The 16,068-nt window shown below is 42.3% G+C and overlaps 1 protein-coding gene across 1 annotated transcript in view; it reads left to right on the top strand.

Annotated features, from left to right (window-relative positions):
• otog (otogelin) overlaps window positions 1-16,068 on the top strand; it is a gene marked incomplete at both ends in the record, with an annotated part of 54,243 nt that overhangs the window by 21,383 nt on the left and 16,792 nt on the right. The window contains 13 exons of the mRNA XM_079160460.1: window positions 719-884; window positions 2,100-2,174; window positions 3,003-3,046; window positions 3,776-3,941; window positions 10,864-10,971; window positions 12,328-12,466; window positions 13,573-13,707; window positions 13,904-14,050; window positions 14,594-14,713; window positions 14,893-15,009; window positions 15,252-15,408; window positions 15,650-15,676; window positions 15,838-16,020. Of these exons, the coding sequence (XP_079016586.1) occupies window positions 719-884; window positions 2,100-2,174; window positions 3,003-3,046; window positions 3,776-3,941; window positions 10,864-10,971; window positions 12,328-12,466; window positions 13,573-13,707; window positions 13,904-14,050; window positions 14,594-14,713; window positions 14,893-15,009; window positions 15,252-15,408; window positions 15,650-15,676; window positions 15,838-16,020 (1,584 nt within the window). The remainder of the gene's footprint in view (window positions 1-718; window positions 885-2,099; window positions 2,175-3,002; window positions 3,047-3,775; window positions 3,942-10,863; window positions 10,972-12,327; window positions 12,467-13,572; window positions 13,708-13,903; window positions 14,051-14,593; window positions 14,714-14,892; window positions 15,010-15,251; window positions 15,409-15,649; window positions 15,677-15,837; window positions 16,021-16,068) is intronic.

Raw genomic sequence — 16,068 nt, 5'->3', positions numbered from 1 at the left:
TGTGTTAGTTTGACCCATCCACCTCCCTGTGTGGGCTTATTCAGTCTTCATCATCAGACTCCCGGAGCATTTTCTGTGAGTGTCTGATAATAACGTTTACATTGTAGGTACCTGAAAGTCTCTCATAGAGGTGTGAAGAGGTTAGCGTAGATGCTTTAATAGCATCAGTTATATCAGAACTGGAGAGTATTTCTTCATTGAAAGAAGAGCAAAGAACGACACTGAAGTTTGTTTTTGATGAAAAAGATGTTTCCTCTCTTTTTTTGATTGACAGATGGTTCATCCAATGACCTGCAAAGTATTTATGTTTTCAAAGGACGGCTTCTCAGATGGTTCAGTGTAACAAACCGTCTGGTGCGTCAGGTTAAAGTACGACTGCATCTGTGGGAAAAAAGTTCTATGAAGATTTTTGCACTCTGAAGCTGAAAAACAGCCTCAAAAAAATGTATTTCATAAAGTTTGAAAATGCAAAAAAAAAAAACATACCTGGAGATGTGGAGGTAGTGTAGCAGTATAAAATACCACAAGACAATTAAACCAGATAAATGGAGCAAAAGAGGACACAATAGGGTTTCTGTTAAAACATTGTGAACACAACGTTGATATGTCTTGTTTCCTCTGTTGCAGGTTTAAATGTGACGATGTTGTGACGTTAGAACTGTACCTCCATGTTGTAAAGCATCATCGACACGGAGTCTAACACGGTCTCTCCCTGCAGCGGTCACCTGTCCCCCCACCATGCGGTACGGCACCTGCGTGTCGTCCTGCCAGAGCCGTTGCTCCGCCCTCTCCGTCCCGCAGCACTGCGGGGAGGAGTGTGAGGAGGGCTGCGTCTGCCCGCCGGAGTCCTTCTACAACCATCGAACACACACCTGTGTGCACAGGTGAGGCCGTCTCTTAACACAGATGAATCCCTTTTACTTCTGTGCACAAAGTAGCAACACAAGCAGAGAGACGGAAATCATATATACTTTCTATAACATTCAATCATTTTACTTGTCACTGTATTTTGAGTTTTAACGGAGGCAGCAGAGAATCCGTGTCCTTGTTCCAGCTCCATCCGTTAAACGGCTAACTCCGCCAAACAAATCCTCTCAAAGTGATATTTGTATCTGCTCTGAAGTTTGAGGTCAGCCTTTAAGTGTAAAGCCTTGTATCTGCCCTGCAGACGTCTCAGAGCCAGAGGACCTCGGTAATTGTGCGCTCTCTCTTTTCAGCTCGCTCTGAAGACATGCAGCTTAATTCCTCTTAAATGTCCCAGTTTTTTTCTTCTTTTACATCCTAGTGCGGCGCAGTGCCTTACTTACTATGCGATAGAGTTACAATTGAGGAATTCGCCGTGAAACCCCCCTTTCATTCCGTGCTCGGGGCCGGGGACGACACAGATATCTGATAACCAGTGAGAAAGTAGCACAGAGGCCGATGTGTGGCGCTGGCCTGTATGTTTAAAAGGCCTCCGCTTAACACAGTTCACCACCACGTAGCTCCACTGTCGTTTTCTGATGCTTTTTATAAATGATTGTCCAAACGTTTGTTGTGGATTTGACACTTTGAGCACTGATTTCACCTCCTAAAGCCGTCTCCTCCGTCCTCTATCTGCTTTCTTCTAATGCTCTGTTTAATGTAACACAAAGCCCTCTTTAACATAAGTCTTCACACAATCATTTCTTTCTGTAACCGGTGGAGCATTAAAGCATGAGCCAACTGTCTGCAAGTTAGCTAACTAGCTTGTTAATTCCACCATGCTTTACTGCTGCACCGGTTACAGAAAAATGATCAGAACAAAGTTGTCACTCATCTGGTGACAGCAATGTGCTCGAGAGTGTGTGGGTGAAGCATGAAGTGGTTAAAAGTTACTAATTTGCTCTCTACGCTTCGTAACGTCACGACTCAGCGGCTCGCTGTAGTCGTTAACGTAAAGCTTCACCTCGGTTTAGTTTATAGGGAAGTTACACATAAAGATGTCTGCCGCGCTGACTGCTGTTACACAATAACGAACAAACTGAGGAGAGTCAGGTTTACATCGCCCACAGCCTGATCTGTTTGTCCTCTCACATAATGACGTCGGGGATCTCGTGTGTGCTTTGCTGTCGTTACAGGAGCGAGTGTCCCTGCAGTTTCCTCGGCGCCGATTACGAGCCAGGAGATGTGATCATGACGTCAGCAGGTGTTCAGTAAGCTCCTCCCCTCCGTCTCTGTCTACCGCCATCTGAAAAGGACAATTTCAACAATAACTTAATGTTAATTTAGGATGATGATTAATAAACAACTGGAAGCTGTAGTTCAGTCGGTTGAGATGATCATTATTTTGTGGACCAGAACGCTGGTGTCGTGTGAAGGCTTTTACACACCGAGGGCTTCACGAATAAACAACACGGAAATGCAGAATACTGCGAATATTTTGCATCAAAACTATTCATACTGGCAGTAATGAGAAGTTTGAGTCAGTTGCAACACGACCCTGGTGTGTAATGGCCTCAAAGCTTCAAAGTGCGGGTAAAATAAAATCTAAGATTTGTTTTTTAACACATCACTCATGTTAGAAAATAAGACTGTGAACTATATAGAGCTCAATTAAGACCGTGAAATCATAACTCGATGAACCATCCTCAGCATAACTCCTCCCCTAACACTATATATAAACTAGTTCTGCTGCTCGATCGAGAGTTACAACCACAGACTGTAACTAGACTATTAACTAGACTGACAATACAATACCAATACCAATATACAGTGTTGCTGTTCTGCTGGTAACTTGGAAAAGTTTAATCCTAAGTGTCTAGAGAGAAAGAATAATGTGATAATAAGAAGGAAAAACATCTAAAACAAATGATGGAATAAAACAAGAAATGAGCAGAAACTGCCATCACACTGGATCATTCTTCAAAAGATTATTTTGTATTTAATGTGTTTATTAATGTTTTAGCCTCTCGTGTTGTTTCTGTATTAACCTTCATCATGTATCATCATCATCATCGTGTCCTCTCTGTGTTCCCTTACAGACTCTGTCTGAACGGTAAACTGGTGTCCCAAACACCAGACAGCGGTAAGTCTCTTTAATCAAACACGTTCACTCCAGTTGAGCTGATATCGAGTGGGCAGACGTCACACTAATGTGTATTATTCACTTACGATCATAAAATCGGTGCTTTCTACATCTGGGTCGCTCAGTCACAGGTGATACATTTCTCGCATCTCATATGAAAACGTGGGACGGTCCTCCTTAAAGGGACAGTTCACCCCAAAATCAAAAGCACATATTCCTCTTACCTGTAGTTGATCAGTTTGTTTAGTTGTGAGTTGCAGAGTGTCGGAGGTATCAGCTGGAGAGATGTCGGCCTCTCTGGTTACATTCAAACACAATGTCAGGTCACAGGACATTTGAATCTGAGGTGAAACCTTTTCTTCACACTGAACTTGGAAAACATAATTCTGTTTTGCATACGAATGGAACAAGCTCCAAAAAATATATATACTGTATATGGCGTTACATTCTTTTTTTTATTTCACCTGGAACATTTTAAAAGGCTGTGCTTTTGTATTTACAATCATACTTTAGATGCTTTTCTTAACTGTGACAATGCATGTGAATTATCTGTGCGTCTCTACACAAACGAGATCTCAATGAGACTTCCTGTTTAAATAGAGGCTTGAATAAGATCAATGAATTGTGTCACATCTTCCCTTTCTCTTAACATCCCGACTGAGCACAATCACAGACACTGGAGCTTCTTAAGAGCTCGTCTTACCTGTGATTCTTCTTCTCCTCTCACAGACATGTTGTGTCCAGCTGGTCAGCTCTACCAGAACTGCTCAGAGGGGGACGATGGCGTCCTGTCGGGGAGGGGCGTGGCCTGCGAGCGCACCTGCGAATCCTTCCTGCTCAACCTCACCTGCTCGTCACATGAGCCGTGCGTGGCCGGATGTACCTGCCCTCCTGGGTGAGTGATGATTCACTTAAAATGTTTTCTGATAGAATGTCCTGAGGTTTAGGCATCAAACCTACTTGGTTTATGAAAAGATTTGGGGTTAAGATATATCTTAAAACTACTACTACCGTGTGCCATTGACTACTGTACACACGCCGCTCTGATCATCCTGCTACATTGATTGTACTCCCATTCTATCTCTATGGGTTGGTCAGAAGAATATTTCTGAGCCACATCTGTTGAGATTTAAGGAAATAAAATAGGAACTTCTGTTGAGTTTTGATAATAAAAATCCTCAATGCCCTGTGAGGCAGTGGAATTTGTTTTTGCGGTAATGTTGATAATGAGTCTTTGAGTCTTTGATACTCGGTAGGAGACAGAAGTCCTCCCAACCAGCCGATGAGGTGGACAGACATCATGGAGTAGATTACAGTCATCTGATCCCCGTAATCCCTTTTGGCTGTCGCCCCCTGAAAGGAGGGTTAAGTAGTTTCACTCTGTGACATCAACCGAGAGTCATCCTCATTACAGAATGCACAGACAGGAGTTAGCATCAGAGCTTATGACGCTTTGTACAGATTATATAGATGGTAGCTGATAACAGAGGCTCAGTGTCCTGCAACACATGAACATACAGAAGAAGAAGAAGAAGAAGAAGAAGGATACCACAAATAATACTCAGGTGGTTAAAGTGTAATAACTAATGGAGAACACAAAATTAAAAAGTAAAAGACCAGAATGTCAATCAACACTCAGCTGAACATACATTTGAAGATAGAATGTGCATATAGATACCGTAGAATAATCAGTGATCCCTGTTTAAAAGGTTTATTTGGTAACACCAGTAACCAAAGTCCCAACAAAAGAGAAAACATATAAAGTTAAAGAAAATGTAACTAGAAGCTATCAATCTCAAAATGACAGCAGCCGGCAACGGAAAGCACGCGACGGCCAAAACATTTCTATGAGGAGGAACTTCCTGCAGCTTCAGAAATGATTCAAAGTCAAAAACATTCAAACCCCGAAAACAAGTGGTCCAGGTGGCCTAAAACCTGCATTCTCTCTAATGTCCATCAGGGGGCGACTCCTCTGGTTGTATAGAAGTCTATGAGAAAATGACTCTACTTCTCTCTTGATTTATTACATCAGTAAACATTGTAAACGTGAGTTTATGGTCTCAATCTCTAGTTTCAAGTCTTCTTCAATACAGCATGATGTTCATTTAGTAAATTATGGTCTATTTAGAGTCAAACAGGGCGGGGCTACACAGTGATTGACGGGTCTCTGCTGCTACCAGAGACGTATACTCACAAGCTCGTATCACTCCCCCTCGAGGCCTGGAGAGCTTCAGCTTTGTTGACTGGACATTTTTACAGTTTTATTCAACTTTGCATCGTTTCTGTATTTGGAGCGTGTTTGCTGTTAATGTATGCGTTTTGGCTCTCTTCGTCATTAGCAGTACATTATTTTGAAGGTGCATCGTTTCTAAAGCTGCATCATGTTTCTCCTGATGGAAACGTTTTGGCTTTTATTCAAGTCATTTCAGTCAACAGTAGAGATATTTGAAAATCCGATATCGGCCACTTTTTAAAACATGTCAAACACTTTGACAAACAAAGTGTTTGAGAAGGAAACCTGGAGTTTTGTGATTAAAGAATTTGTGACATAATGTGTACTCAGTTGGGCAATATTTTGTTGTTAAATATCTTTACCTTTTTACAATATATGTATTGTTTTTAACCTTAAAGTAAACAACCACTTATATAAATGAAAAAAGTATAAAAGAAACATATGAAAGTTAAGTTTATTCAGGAGGTCAAGGATGAGTTTAATTATATTTTTGTGGGTTTAACCAAAAGTGAAACACCAAACAACAACATAATTAAAGTAGTATTTTGATTTAGGGCCAGTTGAGCAGCGTACAAAATGCTGATTTCCATCTAAAACTTAAAGTGTTAAGGTATGAAGGTGAATAATCATTTTATAAAGTCAAATAAACTCCACACAAGTGAAACTTTACACCGTTATTAACCTACATTTCTCAGTCCTGGTCTATGAAAAGCATCAGTGTGTGTTTTAACAGTGTTAAACACAGAAAGGGTTAGACCCAACTCTTCTGACCTCACGCTGTGATTCATTTATTCCTTCTCGCCACTTTGAGAAGACGACCTTTATGGGGACGAGAATCACGTCAGTCATGGAACAAGTGTTTAGTAACTGGAACCTGATAGTTTGTGAGCTAATTCTGGGTAAATATGGACACAAAGAGTTCTCATTCAGCTCCCTGATGACGGCTGTATTAATAAATGCAGCGACGGATCAACGGTTTAAAGGTTCAGGCACAAGTCTGATATTTATAACTTGTTTTTGAGAAGAATGACGTGTTGTTTTTTTACAGTGTTTCTGGTTTAAATCGACAGCATTGTGTGGATGGAACTGAATGAAGTTGATTATCCTATCTGATGTAGGGAGTTGTGTCTATTGGCTCCACCCACAACAGAAACTCAGTTTATATTCTCCGTAGAGGAGCCGACGAGAGCGCCCCGAAAATGACGTAATCACGGCCGTCATGTGGTCGCGGCGCTTAGAAATCTTCTGTGACTTGGCACACGCACAGCGCGATCACGTGACTGTCTCAAATAGTTCACTGATAAAAGCACTTTTAAAACGTCGGATTAGACACAGAAGGTTGATTTGTTTTTAGATGCTTTCGAAACAGGAAGTCTTAAAAATCTACATTTCAGTAAATATTTTGCAACCAAATCAAATAGTTTACAGGATATTCAACCTTAGTTTCTTTTTAATGCATCTAATACTTCTTAAAAGGGCTTTTATAAAGGTAATAAAGTAGTTTATGAATATGAGATATGAGTTTCCAGATAATAACAATCCCTCCTCGTCATCGTCTATGTTCATGTCTATGAGTAATAATGCAGCGCGTAGAGCGTGAACGCTCGGAGCTCGCGCGTCCTTGCTGTCACGCTAGTTTCTCTTAAAAACAATTCAGAAAGAAAACTGAGAGTCAGTTTCCTGTTTCTGTGTCACGTGGGCTTCACCACTGCCCCCGCCTCTTTTTTGAACACAGATTGCGACAGAACTCGCCGCGAGGAGACGAGCAGACTCCCAGCAGAGTGAGCACTGGCTGAATTGAAGATGCTACAGCCGTGGCGGTCCGTCTCCGGAGCTGGCGCCTGCTCTCCTCCCTTTAGTTTAACGCGTCTATGACAACGAGACGCGTCGCTGCGAATGCGTTGCCCTCAAAACCGTTGTTTTCCTCTAGTACGACGCGCCTAACGTGGGCTCCACTTGCGTGTTGCCTTTTTCTCGCGTTTATTTTTAGACGAGCATGAAAGTTTCAATGTTCTCAACTTTTCAGCGCCAAGCTCGAAGTCGCACCGATGGTCAAAGTCATACTCGCCGCTGGCAGCCAATCAAATCAAGCAAGAGGCGGGGCTTTACTACTTTACCACCGACTATATGGATGTAGATGTGTAGATGTGGTAGGAACGGACAGAGGCAGCCGAAAGGGTTGATATTAGCAGTTTTTAATTACCATTGATTCCCTGTTATTTCCCTTTTACGCATCGAAACAGGCTTTTATTTTCTAAACCAGACAGCAGATGATGAGCAGGTGTTCCCTCATTAATACTACATTTAGATGATTATCATGAAAAACAGGAAAAAAACAAACTCAAAGTCAACTGTAAGGTTTTCATCTGCAGCGGGACTTAAAAACCTCTAATGGGAAATAATTAGCTGAGGTGCAGACAGAAGAATCCTTTGTGTTTTCATTCACAATGGCACACTTTGTTTATGATCAAAATGTAGACCATTCATTCCTCGTTCTGTGACAATTAGCCCAGCTGAACTCACATGAACCGGGACTTTCAGGTGCGGCACGGGACCATCAGCATACCAGAACCTGGTTTTGGTTACAGTACACAACCGTAGAAACCTGTTATTTGCCTGTAGACTATCCCGGAGAGGTTTGGAAGTGTTATAAACTAATATGATGACGACGTTCACAAGCGACTGGGAGGTGAGATGACTGTCACATGACTCATCTGAGAACAGTTGACTGGAAGAACATTTTTGGGGATTTGAGGGTTGTTACTAAGTATAATTAATTCAATATAATTTCTTAATTTCACTACTATTTAAAAAAGAAATGTGTGAGGAACTCAGGAAAACCTAAACTGAGAACATGATTCAGGAAACTTGTAGGTTCCTGTTTTAGACTATTATTAAAAAAAAATCTCAATTTTATCACTTTGAATAAATATATAATTATACATTCAGGTCTGTTTTTGATATCAACGTACATGTTCTTAATCCACCAAATGACCCTTTGATAAGTCCCGCCCCTCTAACGCAGACTGGCCAATCGTAGCTTCACCCATAGACTGTATATAAGAAGTGGACGTATTCATGGTGAATCCATGTTGTTTTTTGCAACCAGTGAACAGAAGTTATCATATTTGAAATGAGGAGTGACGTAGAGACGCCGTATACGTCTCTGGTAGAGACCTGTCAATCACTGTGTAGCCCCGCCCTAAAGCATACCCTGCTTTATGGTCTGTTTGACTCTAAATGGACCATAATTTACTAAATGAACATCATGCTGTATTGAAGAAGACTTGAAACTAGAGATTGAGACCATAAACTCATGTTTACAATGTTTACTGAGGTAATAAATCAAGAGAGAAGTAGAGTCATTTTCTCATAGACTTCTATACAATCAGAGGAGTCGCCCCCTGGTGGACACTAGAGAGAGTGCAGCTTTAACACGGCTTCACTCGGCAGAACCGGATGTTGCCGCCTGGCTTCACTACTGTACTACACAAGATAATTACGTGTGATTTAGTAGTTTTGGAAAAAAGGCAGAAGATCGACAAACACTGAAGGTTATTAAAAGTGCGTGACGGTTCATGCTTTCGTTATCTGGTTTATTTAAACCTGTGATCTTCAGTGGCTGTGCACCGGATGCATCACACACTGCTCCGTCTCGCTGGCCTGTCGCCGCTCTATGCAGCTACATCTTCTACCGCCACTTTTTAAACTCGTCCGATTGCAAATCAGGGGCCATGTTTATGAGGATGTATTCATAATGTGCACGTAGGTTTCGGGAGAATGAACGATTGTAGAATCTTTGATCGGAGTAATCGATACGGCAGCTTGGCGGTGGCACAAAGGAAGCTGTTAACACGGTTTTATCTGGGGAGTAACTCTACTCAGGTGAACCTGAGGTTTGTGGCGGGACCATTCAGCATGTCGCTTCATTGTCTGCGGCCTCGCCAGTGGATGTAGCTCAACCCTGGATATTACAAGATACTTATCAGCCTCGTCCCGCGGAGTGGAAAGCAAATGGAGGCGTCCCGGACAAAGAGCGTTTCTCTCTCTCTATCTCTGAGAATCCTAATTGTCTGGTTTTCTCATGTAGCTAACGAGTGTTACCGCTTTTCATCCACGGCCCGCCCAGTCACTGAAACTCTCTCCCTCCGCTCTGGAAGCCGACCTGCTTTGGCTCTGCCTCTGAGGACGGTCCTCATCATCCAACACAGGAGCCCCAAACGATGCTTGTGTTGTATAGAAACTACCATTTAGACTGCACTGGTTTAGGAGGCTCCTTCATTGGCCCCATTGATGATTTCACTCAACAGGTCAATCAGCTGATTCTTCCTCTGATTGGCTTCACATCTACTGGTCGTCTTTGGTTCATTCATGAGGAGGAGTTTGTCTGAATTACAAGACGTCCTTGTACCGTTTTCTCATATGAACTCGCACAATGTTTTGGATAATCGGGTCAGCGGTTTCTCTATCACTCAACACCAGATTGTCCGCGTCAGATGCGTTCTCACCAACTGTAAATACTCTGTTTGGTTTAGTTGAGGGGTGCTGGTGCTGGCGCCTTGGCAGAGCGTGCAGGAGGAAGGATGTTCAAGTGTTCAAGGGTCACACAAAAACAAAACAATAGGTTTTTAATTTTCATCATAATGAATGTAAACAGCAGCAACAAAAACAAATCTCTGGTCAGAAAATATGACATCTTCACTTTAAGAACATGAGGAAACGTTGTCCATCAACTGACTGTTTGAGCACCAATCATCCCGATGTAAACACGGAGTCCTGATCTCTGTGCTGCTGTCCGTCCGTCAAGTGCAGCTCGATCCTGGACCACGATGGATCCAGGCCATGACGTGGACTACACCGCGGTCACGCAGCCGGTTCATAAACAACCGAGTCGCTTGTCGTTCCTTGAATTTCTTCAAAAACTGAGTTTCTCATACGAAGAATTACACAAAAGCACCACTTTAGATATTTTGTTTACCAGAGGTGTGCTCATAAGTTATTGGAATTACGTCATTCAGTATGAAAAAAAGCGACTACAGGACTTACAAGGTATAAGTCACTATAAGTGATAATTGTTTGCTTAATAAAGTGAAAAAACATCATTAAATCTCTACAAGAACAACACACAAAACTCTGCAAAATGAATTAATTTGTTTAACGGTTCACTTTTAAATGATGAACAACAGAATGACGATAAAGACTCATCTGACTCAAAATATAGACAACACCTGAAACAACTGTACTGTAGCTGGATCGTTGTTTGAGTCAATTTAATTGAGGGGGGGGGGGGGCAGCTTACCAGTGTGATGTTTGTCTTTTTTTATGAATGTGTTATTCGTGATGTTATTAAGCATTATGAATGTTTATAAGTGCTTGTAACTATCATTATACAGTGGTATAAGCAGATTATAACTGAGTAGAGAATCTACCTGTCATGGGTCCAGTCTCTGTCATTATAGCTCAGACCAGTTTAAAGTAAATGATAGATAAGACCCAAAATCTATCAAACTCAAGCCACTACATCTCATCAGTAGATACAAAGCAAAGAAGTTTTATCTTTAACAAGTTTTATGTTTTCCTGCAGCTTGCTGAAACATGGAGACGAGTGCTTTGAACCTGCATCCTGCCCCTGTCTGTGGAAAGGAAAGGAGTATTACCCCGGAGACCGAGTCTCCTCCCCCTGCCATCAGTGGTACGTTCATACATTTATTAAGACCCACATATAAATATACCTACATATAAAATCACGTTTGTTTGTTAAAACACACAATCTTTTCCTTCCTTCAGTGGGTCTTCATCCATTTTTTTTTTACATATCTAGATTCTATCCAGATTGATTTTTGAAAGTCTGGACAGAACAAAGAAACAAAAACATACGTTTTTTTGCAAATTGTAGTTGAAATGCGATTCCGGATCGGATTTCTGATGATTTCAAAGTGTGGAAGTACTGAGCAGAATCCACGCTGCTACTAGCAGAGTGCTGTGGAGGACGACATGATGGGGAACATCTGTAATGGGGGAGTTACAGACCTCTATTTCCCCATTTAAGTCTATGGGGAAAAGTCTTTTTGGGCCCCATGGCATCACGTGATGAACCAGGAAGTTGTAATTCCACCGTTTGGCCTATGTGTTAAGATTTACCAAGAAGCCCGGGCGTTCTTCCTCTTCCTTTTCTTCTTCAGATGCCAAAATACTTTCTTTCACATTCACTCTGCTTTTCCCTTCTTGCTTTTGCCCTCGAGACTTGACAGCGCGATTGTTTTTTCAGATCGGTTGGTGACGTCTGGACACACAAATCCTAAATCTGATCACTTGCAAATGGCAGTGCGGACACTTAAAGATCTGATTTGAAAAACAAATCACATTTGCCTTTGTCATGCCACACAAATTTGTATTATCCCCCCCCAATCATTCGCCAACAATACCTGTCATTGGGGGGTCCGAGGCCCCTCAATGGACCCATTCAGCCCCTCCAAAGCCTCGATAGCAAAACTTTGGGGGGTCTCTAAAATCATAAGACAATTATTTGTCACTGAAGCGTCTTTCAAAAGCCTACTATTACACCCCCCCCCCCCAATTGCCACACTGGGTATTTTACACTCTGTCCGTCAGAATCGAGACAAATCTTCAACAACGATGCTAATTTTTTCAAAGTCAGATTTCGCCTGAAAGCCTGAGATTGTCCGAGCGGCGAAAGTGGCCACCTGATATCCATAATTCTCCGCCATCGCGGAGCAGAAAAAAAGAAAACAGACGGCCTTGAAAACAGAGCGGGCCCTTGTATGACTCTGTGCTTCAGACTGTTCATCGCTGGTGAAAAGAAAACGCTCTCCCAGTGATCTCAGTCATGTCTTCTTCACGCCACAGCCGTGGGACGAAGATGTAGATGACAGACTAATCCTTCGACAATCCACTTTTCTTCACCGCAGTAAAAAACCCGAGGCTCTCGACAAAAGGAGGGGCCCTTACAGACGTGAACAAAAAAATGTCCTCGCTCTAAGTGGGAACAAGTTGCTGCTGAATCACTGAAGCTCTGCTGTCTTTGTAGTGTTTGCCAGCACGGGACGTTCCAGTGTGTGTTTCGTCCGTGTCCGTCCATGTGCATGGTTTACGGCGACCGCCACTACAGGACGTTTGATGGGCTGCTGTTTGACTACGTTGGTGCATGCAAAGTCTATCTGGTGAAGGTACTGAACGTATTCATTTAAGAGACACAAAACATTATATATTCATCTGTACTCTCTGTTTTTGTTATTTGGGGGCTGAGGTTTTTCAGCTGTTTTTGAAAAATACTCAATACTAAAGTTAATCACTCCAGTAATGTCTTCTGTTATTTTGGGAGTTTCAAAAATCATTCTGATAATAAAGTGAAAAGCTACTTTAAGTCCTTAAATTAAAAAAATCATATTTCCCCTGTATTTATTTACAGTATTGTGGATTTTTCTTGTCCAAATTAAGCCCAAAAGCAAGACAATAAAACAACAAGGTTGATACCAGAGAGGAGGGAGTTACAGTGGTCAAGTCTTGAAAAGATAAAAGCAGCCATCACTTTTTCCAGGTTAGATTAATTCTTATTAGACAAAAAGCTATTAACAGTATAATATAACATTGCTATGGTCCTTCAGAATTAAAGGGGCCACGTGGAGTTTTCTTGTAAACGTAATAAAAGTTATGTTAGTCATTGAATAAAGCGTTTCCTCATAAAACAACTGCAAAGCAGTTTTTCAAATGTAGCGTTGTTTACGTGCTAACAGTCTTCTTCTTCCCTCGTTTGTTGGTGCATTGCTGCTTATCTTAGCGTGTCACTGCCACCTGTAGATCAGCGGAATAGGACGAAACAATCAGCCCGACATTTTGACTTGTCACAGCAGGAAAACGGCAGCTAAATGGAATTCAGCCTCGTCGTTAATTTAGTTATTTACACGTGCGCTGCTTCTACTGTGACATGTCAAACTGTGTTCCCTGAAACCTTAACCCCAACCCAAAAGAACAATGTGTGTCGTTATATCAGTGTGTGTGTATGTGTGTGTGTGTGTGCACGAGATGATTACCTACTGATTAAAAAAACACCACTAGAGGCCTCAAACTCCACAGGGAACCTTTAACTGCAACATCACTGTAAGATCATTTATATCGTTTTTTTATCAAGCATCAAGGAAAATTGAGTTTGTACGATAAATGTAGAAAAATTATAAATTTAAACAGGGCAGAAAAAAGTTAGCATATATTATATTCGGTTTAATGTGAGCAGCATTTTGGTCGTTTCCGTGACTGTGCTTCCTCTCCTCCACAGAGCAGCGACGATGTGATGCTCAGTGTAACGGCCGAGAACGTCGACTGTTTCGACAGCGGAGTCATCTGCAGGAAATCTCTGCTCATCAACATCGGCAGATCCTTCGTAGCGTTCGATGAAGACTCTGGGAAACCAGTGAGAGACGCTGTCTATTTATGTTTTATACATATGAGAATGACGCAGTAAAAAGAAGCTTAAATTTCAAAAAAATATGTGCAGCTGAATAATGTGAATGTTTTGTTGCTGCACCGTGAAGTGGATGATTTGTTTGCTCATCATTTTTAAGTCAACTCAGGAATCACATCTTTGAAAAAAGACTCGTTTCTTGCAGAATCCCTCGAGCGTGATCGACAGGAAGCAGAGGATGTTCATCTGGCCGGCCGGATACTTCACAGTGGTTCATTTCCCCGATGAAGACGTCACCGTCCTCTGGGACCGCAAGACCACCGTCCACATCCAGGTCGGACCTCGCTGGCAGGTAGGACTAACTTTAAAATGTATACATCTAAAGTTTACCATCAGCTAACTGAGCAAACTCCACCACCGATGAAGACAGTGTGATATGAGCGAAAGCTAAGAAGGTGCTTTGAGTTGAGATCGCTTTGTTAAAGTGACTGTGAGGAACTTTTATCTGGTTCTGAACCAGTCTCAGTTTAGTCTTGATCCTCTATCAGACCTCCATCAGTAACGAGACCATCAGAGAGAAGATGGTCTGTTTCTGTAGAGTTATTCTTAAAGCTCGTCATCGGAGCCACCGAGTCGGATTCTGGTGAAACCAGATGACATCATGCAGGTTCACCAGAAACTCCTTCAGCTCAGACTCCAGCAGAGACCGGTCCACCGTGGACAGAGGCTCTATTGCAACAACACTTCAGTAGGAGTGTGATAAGAATAACAGACAGGGAGGTTCATCTTGTTTGGTGAACTGGAACCTTTTTCATTTACAGAATAGGATGCTGTTAGGTGGATATTAATGTATAAATTAGATTTAGTTAAAGGGAGATGTTGGCGATGTGTTCAGGGGAAGCTCAGTGGGCTGTGCGGGAACTTTGACACGAAGACGGTGAACGAGATGCGGACGCCCGACAACATCGACTCCCCGACTCCACAGGAGTTTGGAAACAGCTGGACGGCAGCAGAGGTGAGTGAGACGTCATCAAGCTTTTATTTATTGTGGTTAGTTATTTTGTATCCAACTTTTTCCAACACTTCATTGAGGAATGATGTGATAAAACTGAAGGATGAAGTGTTCCTTTACGTGTTGATGTTGATGTGTGTTTGTGTGTTTTTATGTGTGTGTGTGTGTGTGTGTGTGTTCAGTGTGTGAACAGTCCAGACATCAGACACCCCTGCAGCCTCAGTCCGCTCAGAGAGCCGTTTGCAAAGCGTCAGTGTGGCGTCCTGCTCAGCGAGGTCTTCCAGGCCTGCCACCCGGTGGTGAGTACCAGTACTACAGCTGACTGTGGGCCAGTGTTTGTTACTGTGTTTCAGTATCAAACACGTATCACGCTTGATTGAAAAATAGATAACTAAATAAATATTTATGAAAAATATAATATATCATAAAATCATAAAAGATTTTTTATAAATATTTATGTTGTAATCTGTTTATGAAAAATAATACGTCCATTATTCTCGATAAACTCCTGAAAGAAGCGTTTGTTCCTCTCCGTGCTCAGGTGGACGTCACCTGGTTCTACATGAACTGCCTGGCCGACACGTGCGCCTGCAGCCGAGGAGGCGACTGCGAGTGTTTCTGCACCAGCGTGGCGGCGTACGCCCAGCGCTGCTGCCACGAGGGCGTTCCCGTGGACTGGCGCTCCCCGTCTCTGTGCCGTAAGTCACAACGCTTTACTACTTTACTTTAACCTGTTTCAAGTGACCATAGAAATCTAAAGCAGATATCCTCTAACAACAATAAACATTATTCTAATACTATTCATGACTTAAACAGCTCTTTATAAAATACTATAATAATTTATAATGTGCCTCGTTAAAAACTGGAACCTGTTTTTCCTTTTTAACATCTAGAACTATTGTTATTATTGTTATTAACTCTCTGTGCTTCTCTCTGCAGCGTATGATTGTGAATTCTACAACAAAGGTACGCTCAACAATCTCTCTTCTGATTTATAAGTTAGTGGACCAAATACATCACACACACACACACACACACACACACACACAAACACACAAAATGTAGCTGTGATGTAAAGAAAGTGGGACTAAAACTGCGTGAATACTAACGTGGCCTCCTGTCTGCAGTTCTGGGTAAAGGTCCCTTCAGGCTGATCACCTTCAGGGACCGGACGACGCTGTTGGCGGCCAGCGGGTCCAGTGGCTCCGTGTTCCTGCAGCGCGGCAACTTCAGCACCGCCACCGCCGCCGCCGCCGGAGTCCTCCTGCAGTTCATGATGACGCCGGGCCTCAGCAAAGCCCGACCGCACGGTGAGCTACTTCTATTCATCTTTGTTTCTCCTGCGCTGCACTTTTTCC

Source organism: Pholis gunnellus (assembly GCF_910591455.1).
Source record: "Pholis gunnellus genome assembly, chromosome: 1".
In the NCBI taxonomy this organism is placed as follows: Eukaryota; Metazoa; Chordata; class Actinopteri; order Perciformes; family Pholidae; genus Pholis; species Pholis gunnellus.
This window is presented reverse-complemented; position numbering and strand designations above follow the sequence as displayed.